At 47.6% G+C, this 11,927-nt stretch overlaps 1 protein-coding gene across 1 annotated transcript; it reads right to left on the bottom strand.

The window, feature by feature from the left end:
* Window positions 1-8,473: 8,473 nt before the first annotated feature.
* On the bottom strand, window positions 8,474-9,325 carry LOC138789189 (antho-RFamide neuropeptides-like). The gene has a single exon (XM_069967795.1). It carries the CDS (start codon window positions 9,323-9,325, stop codon window positions 8,474-8,476), a length of 852 nt encoding a protein of 283 aa, XP_069823896.1.
* Window positions 9,326-11,927: the final 2,602 nt, after the last annotated feature.

Below are 11,927 nucleotides of genomic sequence, written 5' to 3'. Positions count from 1 at the left end.
TCTGGATCCATCTGACCGGCCATGTTTCTCTATAGAGATCTGGATCCATCTGACCGGCCATATTTCTCTATAGAGATCTGCATCCATCTGACCGGCCATGTTTCTCTACAGAGATCTGGATCCATCTGACCGGCCATGTTTCTCTACAGAGATCTGGATCCATCTGACTGCCCATGTTTCTCTACAGAGATCTGGATCCATCTGACCAGCCGTGTTTCTCCACAGAGATCTGGATCCATCTGACCGGCCATGTTTCTCTATAGAGATCTGGATCCATCTGACCGGCCATGTTTCTCCACAGAGATCTGGATCCATCTGACCGGCCATGTTTCTCTATAGAGATCTGGATCCATCTGACCGGCCATGTTTCTCCACAGAGATCTGGATCCATCTGACCGGCCATGTTTCTCTGTAGAGACCTGGATCCATCTGACCGGCCATGTTTCTCTATAGAGATCTGGATCCATCTGACCGGCCATGTTTCTCCACAGAGATCTGGATCCATCTGACCGGCCATGTTTCTCCACAGAGATCTGGATCCATACTCCAGGCCTCCAGACATCATGCCCATTGTATAACATCTATATCTGTGCTCACCCTCAGCTCCCTGGTTCATGAGAAGATGCAAGAACTGACACACGAGTAGAGAAGGAAGAGGAGAGAAGTATACCCGGTTCCACCACTCTCCTGCCCACCAGGGTCAGTGTAGAGGCGGCTGGTGATGCCCGGGCTTTGGCTTCAGCCGCCGTCACTCCGTATCTGTTCTGGGAATGTTATAAATATCTCAGACGTCTTTTTCCTGGATATTTTATGAGGACGGGGGAGTCTGTAATTTCTTTCCATCCTTGTCATCTATAATCATCGTATAAGCAGCAATTACAGGATTTGCGCTCATTGGTATAGCGCGCGGTGCGGGTTGCGTGCTCGGTTGCTGGGCGCGGGTTATCGCCTCCTGTAATTATTTTCATTAGCCGCCGGGAGATTATTTCTGCCGCTTTCATTCCGCATTAATGTTTGCAGTTTAATTGCTCATAAAAATGCAAAAAAAGCAATAAAAAGCGTGTCGGATTATAGGGAGGGGGTCATTCACTGTAATGTATCCGAGCGCTCCTGTGGTGGGGAGGACACAGCACATTATACAGCGCAGTTATACCTGGCAGCTATCACCAAAAAGCTGTAATGCTCTGTGCTGCTGTGGGATGGGTTCTGCTTGTACAGACTGGCCTCCTATGCAGGTGTTATTGGGATGCTAGGCCCGGGGCTGTCAGAACGTTATCCCTGTGATCACAGAGCGTGACCTTACACTATACATTATACATTATCATACATTATATATCACCATACAATATGTATCAGTATACATCACTATGCATTATATATCGCTATACATTATATATCACCATACAATATGTATCAGTATACATCACTATGCATTATATATCACTATACATATCACTATAGAATATATATCCTCATACAATATACATCATCATACATTACTGTACATTATACATAATATACAATATACATCATCATACATTACTATACATTATACATAATATCCAATATACATCACCATACATTACTATATATTATACATAATATACATCACCATACATTACTATACATTATACATAATATACATCACCATACATTACTATACATTATACATAATATCCAATATACAACACCATACATTACTATATATTATACATAATATACATCACCATACATTACTATATATTATACATAATATACATCACCATACATTACTTTACTTCGCTGGCAGATACTGGTAGATAGAAGGATGTGCTATCTAGGATGTGATTTTTTTTCCCCCACAGTGATCACATGACATCTTCCCACAGTCATCATGTGACATCTTCCAATATTGATCATGTGACATTTTCCCCATAGTAATCATGTGACTTCCCCATGGTGATCATGTGACTTTCCACATAGTGATCATGTGACATGCTCCCATAGTGATCATGTGACATCTTCCAATAATGATCATATGACTTCCCCATAGTGAGCATGTGACTTTCCCATAGCGATCATGGATCATGTGACTTTTCCCATAGTGATCATGTGACTTTTGCCATAGTGATGTCATGTGACTGTTTTCTATAATAATGCCAGGTGATGTCTTCCCATAGTGATGTCACATGCTATCATTTCATAGAGGTGTTATGAGACGTCTTACCATAATGACATCACATTTCCAGATCCCATGGTGACATCATGTGATTATACCTATAGTGATGTTGTGTCAGGACCGCTAGTGATGGTCTAAGCGGCACCAGGAATCGGAGTCTAAGGGGCCGCTGAAGGGCAACGTTCGGTGTTCAATCAGGGAGACATCACTAGCGCTGAAGGTGGTGGAGACGCTGGTGGAGTCTAAGGGGCCGCTGAAGGTGGTGGAGATGCTGGTGGAGTCTAAGGGCCGCTGAAGGTGGTGGAGATGCTGGTGGAGTCTAAGGGCCGCTGAAGGTGGTGGAGATGCTGGTGGAGTCTAAGGGGCCGCTGAAGGTGGTGGAAATGCTGGTGGAGTCTAAGGGCCGCTGAAGGTGGTGGAGATGCTGGTGGAGTCTAAGTGGTCGCTGAAGGTGGTGGAGATGCTGGTGGAGTCTAAGGGGTCGCTGAAGGTGGTGGAGACGCTGGTGGAGTCTAAGGGGTCACTGAAGGTGGTGGAGATGCTGGTGGAGTCTAAGGGGTCGCTGAAGGTGGTGGAGACGCTGGTGGAGTCTAAGGGGTCACTGAAGGTGGTGGAGACGCTGGTGGAGTCTAAGGGGTCGCTGAAGGTGGTGGAGATGCTGGTGGAGTCTAAGGGGTCGCTGAAGGTGGTGGAGATGCTGGTGGAGTCTAAGGGTACTATTACTCGGAACGATAATCAGCCGAATCGGCCCGATTCGGCCGATTATCGTTCCCTGTACTAAAGACAACGATCAGCCGATGATCGTTGTCATCGGCTGATCGTTGATATAAGTTCAGACCTATAATCGTCGGGCGCCGACCGTGCACCGCTACGTGTAATAGCGGTGCACGGCCGACGCTGACGATTAGCAAAGAAGAATACATACCTAATCCATGGTCCAGGGTTCCTCTTCCTCAGAGCTTCTTACCGGGTCCCGTGCGCTCCGGCTTCTCAGCGGCCTGTGACAGTTGACAGGCCCCTCGGCCAATCACAGGCCGGAACCGCCACAGCCAGTGATTGGCCGAGCGGCCTGTCAGCAGAGACAAGCCGCTGTGAAGCTGAAGTGCGTGGACCCGGGGAGAAGTTAAGAAGAAGAGGAACCCTGGACCATGGATTAAGTATGTATACAGTTTAAACAAAGGCTACAAGGACATCGGTAACGATATCCCTGCAGCCCTTGTTTAACGATTATCGGGCCGTGTAATAGGCCAAGTAAACGAGCAACGATCTAGCAGATCGCTGCTCGTTTACAGGTATTATCGGGCCCCCATCAGCCCGTATAATACCACCCTAAGAGGCCGCTGAAGGTGGTGGAGATGCTGGTGGAGTCTAAGGGGCCGCTGAAGGTGGTGGAGATGCTGGTGGAGTCTAAGGGGCCGCTGAAGGTGGTGGAGATGCTGGTGGAGTCTAAGGGGCCGCTGAAGGTGGTGTAGAAGCTGGTGGAGTCCAAGGGGCCGTTGAAGGTGGTGGAGATGCTGGTGGAGTCTAAGGGCTGCTGAAGGTGGTGGAGATGCTGGTGGAGTCTAAAGGCCCTATTCCACTGAACTTTTTCGAACGATTATCGTTCATAAAATCGTTCAAACGACCGCTCGTTAACGATATTCGTTCTGTGGAATAGCTGTAAACGAGCGAACGACAACAGTGAAATCGTCGTTGAGTCGTTCACTATTTTTTTTCAACATGTCGAAAAAAAATCGTTGGTCTTTCAACAATAATTCGCTAATCTTTTCATTGAATAAAAAAATCTTTCAGTCGTTCTTGAAATGTCTACCTACATTTCCCCACGTTTTAAACGACCATGTAACGATGTAACGACCCAAAAAAAACGTTACACTACAGATATCGTTCACGTTCCCACAAGTATTATGTGTTATCGTTCGCTTAAAAAAATCGTTAAGTGCTCGTTAACGCTGAAGGCCGCTGAAGGTGGTGGAGACACTGGTGGAGTCTATTGAGCCAAAACAAGCGGCTGCAAGATGGCGGACAACTGCTGTAGCTGCTGAGACGGCTGTACAATCTGCTGGGTCTGTTGGGTGACCACTCTGGTGATCTTACGGATTTTCAGCATCTTGCCGGGAAGCATAGTTGTAGCCTACTGTCACGACTGGAATCGTGGATCGGCTGTACCACCGCCACTCCAGGGAGTGGAGTCTAAGGGCCCTATTCCACCGGACGATTATCGTTCAGATTATCGTTAAATCGTTCGAATCTAAACGATAATCGTTCGGTTGAAATGCAGTAACGATTAACGACCGAACGAGAAATCGTTGATCGCTTTATAAGACCTGGACCTATTTTTATCGTTGCTCGTTCGCAAAACGTTCGCAAATCGTTCGCATTGAATAAGACATCGTTCGGTCGTTCGCAATAGATACGAACGCAATAGCGAATAAATACGGAAGAAGAAACGATCGCAATTACGATCATAAGTAACGATTATCGTTCCATGGAAATGAGTGAACGTTTTCAGGTCTTTCGCAATAGCGGTCGTTTGAGATCGTTAATCGTTAACGATTATGCTAACGATAATCGGCCGGTGGAATAGGGCCCTAAGCAGCCACTGGTCTTCACCAGTGCCCATTGCAAGGGAGGATTGACTTGCTGCGGTAGGTGACCCCCAGGTAGCTACCCCCAGCTTGTCTTGCTAACGGTGGGTGAGGTGCAGCTAAAGACAAATAGACAGGCAGGAATACAGCAGTACTCACGGCTGGAACCAAAGACAGAAGGAATCACGGGAGATCTGGGACCACACGCTAGGAAGCATTCAGGGCCTCCAACAGGGAAGGTGATTACGTGCACAACCAATTAGCTACATACTGTCCCTTTAAAGCACCATGAGCCGGCGCGCTCTGGAAGGCACAGAGGGGACCGTGCAGGAACACAGATACGTAAGGCGTCAGGCCCCTGTGTCTGCTGTGACTGGAGTGCGGGGGGAAGCAGTGCGGCGGAGGCCTGGAGCATGGGACGCCGCCGCAGCCGTGACAGCGTGACTAGACCCGTAGTGACATCATGTCTTGTATGTGGTGCTCCACTGGTGTGGTGGATGACCGGTCACTTGCCAGATGGTGAAATGTGACTCCACTACAGTAGTGGTTGGTTGGGGAATAGCTCAGACAGGTGTTATGCTGTTGTGACGCCAGTGCCGGTTGGGCACACAGGTATGCGGACACACCTGCTTTTATTATAGGGAGGCTGGCTATACCCTTCCCCCTGTGGTCAGTGACCTGCCGGGCTGTTTCGGGGGTCCCTCGGGTGCTTATCACGGTGGTCCGGAGTGGAGTTGTGACCCACCCAGACTATCGGTACCACCACCCACAGAAAGGGGAGATGACCTAGGGAGGATGCAATGGCTGTGTAGGTGCTTAAAGAATAACCACTGAGTCCAGTTAAGTAAATAACTTCTTTACATTTAGAAATACTTGATACACTGATATACAGTGAACTTCTGTCTTGACAATACAATTTAGGCTTTAGTGACAGTATCTGTACTGAGAGCGTGTAGAGTAGTGCAGCCGTGCTGGCTGGGTTGTGCTCAGAGGTAAAAGAGATTCAGAGAAGTAGAGAGGAGGATGTCGAGACAGTCCCATCCCAATGTAGTACTGTGCTCTCCCGGAACTTTGGAATTAGAATAAGTAGAATACTTGAGAGTAAAGAGAATACTTGTGCCCGTGTTTTGACTCTTTGATATTTGCATGCCCTTCTGCTCCCCAGTGTTGGGTGACCCGTCCTAGAGGGTGAAACAAGCCCCAGACCTTGTTACCTGGGTTGACTAGAGTGCTCAGAGTTCTCTGATTACACCCGCGCTGTGAGGTAGAGTACGTAGGCTTCTAGCAACCTTGCTCTACCCGGATCAGTTTCTCTTTCTTCAGGATACTGTCCTGTACCTTTAGACTTGTTCACGGTGTGGGCTGGGATGATCCCTGACTTGTCCTCTCTGAGAGTACTTAGCACTGCATATTGTGTGGAAGTGCTGCTTTCAAGAAAACAGTGGCCGTTCCCATATATGTCTGCTATGCTCAACCTCTAGACTAAGAATATCCTTGTCCTCTAACAGGGGACCTGGCATAAGCCAGGGTCCAACTTGACTGCTGTAGGGACCGTTCTGGCTTGCGTCCTCTCACTACAGGAGCCAGACTAAGACTCACTAAGGTGTGGCTACACTTCCTCTCCCCATGTGACAACTTCCTACCGCATGTGTGATATGTGCTGTGAGTGGGTGAGAAGAGAGTGCAAGAGAAGAAAGAAGATAGGTAGAGAAAAGAAAGAAACAATAACCCTTTAGTTACCTACAGCTGTGCAATACGTAAGCATACAATACACATACTAGCGACATCTAGTGGTAAAACTTAGGTACTACTTCATTACCACTACTATTCGAAGTACAGGCTTTTGCAAGGGGTGTAAAGACAAGAAACACCCGTGGTGGGACACCACTTGTATATACCTGTAGTGATGCCATGTATGCCTGTAGTGACATCATGTCATGTATACCTGTAGTGATGTGATGTATACCTGTAGTGATGTCATGTATACCTGCAGTGACTTCATGTCATGTATATGTATAGTGTAGTCATGTGATTATCCCTGTAGTGACATCATGTGGTTATCCCTGTAGGGATGTCATGTGATTATACCTGTAGTGACATCATGTCATGTATACCTGTAATGATATCATGTATATCTTTTAGTGATGTCGTGTCATGTATAACTCTAGTGATGTCATGTATACCTGTAGTGATGTTATTTATACCTGTAGTGACATCATGTCATGTATACGTATAGTGATGTCATGTGATTATCCCTGTAGTGATGTCATGTGATTACACCTGTAGTGATCTTATATGACATCACAGATTGCTGGATTTCTCTAGGATGCACTCACAGGTCCTGTGTGTTATGTCCCATGCGCCTCCTCACACTTCACCTGGCAGGCTTCTGGCTGAGCTCCTGTCCGGCTGACACTGGAGGGATGGCGGAGCTGTACACAATCACCTTCTCCTCTCGCAGGACCCTCGTGTTTCCTCCTAGTACAATGTACAATGAGTCCAGGAGTGAAGACACCGAGGCATGAACCTTCCGCAGGGACCCCAGACTGACAGACGCTTCATCTCTTCTGAAGGCTCAGAGAACAATTCTTCCTGTAACAAGGCGCCATGTCACTCACATTACCCATCAGCGAGGTGACACGGCCAAGGAGCAGGGGCTGGGGGGACACCGCAGCATCCGATGGGACGGAGATCCCTCTAAACGGCCATGAACCCCTCACATATAAAATCTACACCAATAGGGATATATATACGTATCGAATAATAGATCCATGTATTATCCTCTAGTCACAGCCAGAGCTGCATTTATAATTCTTCTAGTCTACACCTCATCCCATACCGCCTGTGTTCCTATACACAACATAACCTGCTGTCCATTGAAACCTCTGTAATCCAGTGAAGATTCTCCATCTTGTCCATTATATAGCATGTGGGTAAATCATATCCCCCCCTAAATATTACATACAGAAGGTAAAACAAAGAGGCAGGTGAAAGTTCTTGGATATATCGAAACGTATCTGACTGTTCCAGAAAATATAGAAATATAACCTGGAGAAGAATAAGATAAAGTAGAAACCATGGACAATGGCTTCTGTGTTCGATGTGAAACAAAGGACCAGATCAGACTAACCAGTGATGAGTGAGGACTGAGCCTTCACATCTCGTCTGTGTCACATGACTTCCTGCAGCCTATAATGGCAGCTTTGATGTTTAAGATGACTTGTTATATTCCCTGTTTTTTGTTCATAATGGTAAAGACAAAAAGACTAAGGAGGATCCCATTGCCTAAAGAGCAACATAAAAGAAAGACTAGAATTTGCCAAAAGTTTAATAGACAAAGCACATAGACGGGGTGGGATTGTCTTGGATAAAACTTAAGATTTATAGTCAAGGGTCACATAAACCTCTGACTATAGGGTAAGTATTAATCACTAGTCTAGTTTCCAACTATTCTACTTGACCCAAAGTTACAATTGCCAACTCACCAGATATACTGTGAACACCCATCTCCACCCCCAACCACCAGCCAACACCCATCTAGGCCCCAGTGGCCACTTGTTCAAAGCAAAGTCATGTTTCTAAAACACATAAGAAAATGTGTCTACAACAAGATGCACCAAATTGCACCAAATTCTTTGACTGTAAGCCAACAAAGAGTTAGGTGTTGCAGGGGCATCCTTGTACAGCTTTCCCCACTCCCGTGTTACGAGTTTTCCCTGCCTGTGAGCCTCTATACAGCTTTCCCTCTCTTGTCTTGCAAGTTTTCCCTGCCCGAGAGTCCTTGTACAGCTTTCTTCTCTCCTAACTTGCCAGTTTTCCCTGCCAGAGAGCCCCTGTACAGCTTTCCATCTCTTGTCTTGCATGTTTTCCCTGCCTGAGAGTCCTTGTACAGCTTTCCAGTCACCCATCTTGCCAGTTTTCCCTGCCTAAGAGCCCCTGTACAGCTTTCCATCTCGTATCTTGACAGGTTTCCTTGTCTGAGAGTCCTTGTACAGCTTTCCCTCTCTTGTCTTGCAAGTTTTCCCTGCCCGAGAGTCCTTGTACAGCTTTCCCCTCTCCCATCTAGCCAGTTTTCCCTGCCTGAGAGCCCCTGTACAGCTTTCCCTCTCTTGTCCTGCCAGTTTTCCCTGCCTGAGAGCCCCTGTACAGCTTTCCCTCTCGTATCTTGACAGGTTTCCATGCCTGAGAGTCCTTGTACAGCTTTCCCTCTCTTGTCCTGCCAGTTTTCCCTGCCTGAGAGCCCCTGTACAGCTTTCCCTCTCTTGTCCCGCCAGTTTTCCCTGCCTGAGAGCCCCTGTACAGCTTTCCCTCTCGTATCTTGACAGGTTTCCCTGCCTGAGAGTCCTTGTAAAGCTTTCCCTCTCTTGTCCTGACAGTTTTCCCTGCCTGAGAGCCCCTGTACAGCTTTCCCTCTCGTATCTTGACAGGTTTCCCTGCCTGAGAGTCCCTGTACAGCTTTCCCTCTCTTGTCCTGCCAGTTTTTCCTGCTTAAGAGTCCTTCTATAGCTTTACCTTCTCTTGTCCTGCCAGATTTCTCTGCTTGAGAGTGCTTGTACAGCTTTCCCCTCTCTTTTCTTGCCATATTTCCCTGCCTGAGAGTCCCTTTACAGCTTTCCCCTCTCTTCTCTTTTTAGTGTTCCCTATCTAACCAGGAATAGTCCTCTCAGCATAGACTTAAGCCAGTCTTGGGTAAAACCTCATAGACTCAACACCTATTCTACGCAGATCTTTCTTGGGTGATGGTAGAAACTTGGACAGAATGTTTTATGCCTTTGTAGCATACAAGTCTTTGGTTACTAGGAACTGAAAAACCGACTAAGTTCAAGACCTTGAATAGAGGAGAAGACATTCTAACTCCCCTGGTCAAGCCAGAGCTGACTAGAAAGTCATAGCCCTCTGGAAAGAGAGAGTTGGCCTTAAAGGGATTATTCAGGATTAGAAAAAGCACAGCCAACCCTGTCCTCAGGTTGTGTGTGGTATAACAAACCAGCTTCATTCACTTCAATGGAACTAAGCTGAAAAAACCCACACCCAAACCTGAGGACAAGCGTGTAGCTGTCTCTGCAAGAAAGCAACCATGTTTCCCCAATGCTGCATAACCCTATTATTAGGAACCCGGCAGACCCCTCCCTTAGGGCCCTATTCTACAGTAACGATAATCGGCCGAATCGGACCCATTCGGCCGATTATCACTCTGTGAAATAGAGAGAACGATCAGCCGATGATGATGTTATCGGCTGATCGTTCATTTAGGGCCAGACCTAAAATCATTGTTCCACCACCGCGCATCGCTACGGTTGAATAGCGGTGCACGGCAGGCGACCGACGATTTGAGAAGCAGCAGCAGGAGCATCATACATTACCTGTCAGGTCTTCTGCTCCACTCAGTCTTCCTCCCCGGGTCCCGCGCGCTCTATCTTCAGAATGGCCTGTCAGCTGACTGAGCGCTCAGCCAATCACAGGCCGGGACCCCCGCAGCCTGTGATTGGCTGAGCGCTCAGTCAGCTGACAGGCCATTCTGAAGATAGAGCGTGCGGGACCCGGGGGGGAGGACGGAGTGGAGCAGAAGACCTGACAGGTAATGTATGCTGCAAGGGCTGCAAGGGCATCGGTAACGATGTCCCTGCAGCCCTCGCTTAACGATCATTGGGCCTAGGAATAGGCCAAGTAAATGAGCGGCGATCTAGCAGATCGGCGCTCGTTTACATCGTTGGTCGGGCCCTCCTTGGCCCGTGAAATAGTACCCTTAGACTGAAGTTGCCTAAAAAAGGTTATGTGACCAAGTTTCTTCCATCCTTTACATGTGACCACACTTGTAGTAATACAGTGTATGCAGTATGAGAAGTGTTTAGCAGTGGGACAAGTAAAATGATCCCAAACACAACCACAACCACAACACCGCAACACTATCAGGGACCTGGGTACCAGGACACTGCACTAGGAGCAGCTACTATACAGAAGAGCGGAGCCCAATGATTCCAGGTAGATTCAGTACCGTACGGTCCCTGCTATAAATCAGATACATTAGCAGAACATTACGGCTCGGCTCAGATAAGCCTCCTCCTCCGCGTGCCGCGCTGACAGCCGCTTATTGTTGTGCCTCCATTCACAATGGTTCAGGAACGAGCGGCTGATTTATTCTTCCTGGAGATATTAGAAGGAAAATGTTACTTTTTATACAACCATAAAGCAGCAATTGCTGAAAAAGTTACAAAAACCGTGTATGAATTATCCCCCTGCCCCCTCCTGTATCCATCTCTCCTCCGCCACCGTCCTCCCATCCCCCATCCTATTAATGGCGGAGCCTGCATCGCAATCATCGCCAATTCCGGCCGTCCGCTCGTCCTGATTATAATATCCTGCCATCAATAATAATCACTACCTCCCCATCCTATTGTGTTCATCATCAGGAGGGAAGAGACGTCGCGTGCCGCCAATGTGAACGAACAGGGACGGAATGCGGCTAATCATAGTTCAGTCTCTGCACAGGGGAGGGTTCGTGCCAATGTGACGGTAAATACATTGCACAACTAAGGGATTGTATCCAGTGTAAGAAGTCTAATGCTTTGTTACAGTCGTATCTAATCATATCTAACATTTCACACCTTTTAACAGCTGAGGGTTTGTTACAGTTGTATCCAATTGAGCCAGACACATTTGTAGAGGCCGAATCCCTTCATAAATCTGTAACTTATCACAGCAGAGGGTTTGTTACAATTGCATCTACAAATCAGTCTGGACCTGCAGTAATATCACCATAGTCTGTTGCAGTGACTACATAAGGGCCCCACATGCCATAGACACCCCCTGTAGAGCCGCTAGGGGCCACCAGGGGTGACTGAACAGCGATACTGTAAGCGACATAGCCTGTACCTCCAGCCTTTGTCTGCGCTGACACACTGTACCAGACTCTCGGGTTATGAGAGAGATTTGTGATGATGCCTTTAGCTGATTCATCTGTAACAAACCCTCAGCTGTGAGAAGCACTGCCTCTGTCTGTTCTGCAGGAAGGAGGGGGGGTGAGACCACCAGCTCTGTATCCCCCTGCAGACACAGCAGATGGATGTTACAGTGTTGCATTCTGGGTCCTTTGATTTCTGTATACTTCCAGGGGGAACCTTCCGGCAAACATGACAGATGACAGCGTGTGGCTGTCAGCGGGAGACGGGGGTGATGGGCGGCAG

The sequence above is a fragment of the Dendropsophus ebraccatus genome, chromosome 4 (genome assembly GCF_027789765.1).
Source record: "Dendropsophus ebraccatus isolate aDenEbr1 chromosome 4, aDenEbr1.pat, whole genome shotgun sequence".
In the NCBI taxonomy this organism is placed as follows: domain Eukaryota; kingdom Metazoa; phylum Chordata; class Amphibia; order Anura; family Hylidae; genus Dendropsophus; species Dendropsophus ebraccatus.
The sequence above is the reverse complement of the archived record's forward strand: the minus strand, read 5'-3'. Positions and strand labels throughout refer to the sequence as shown.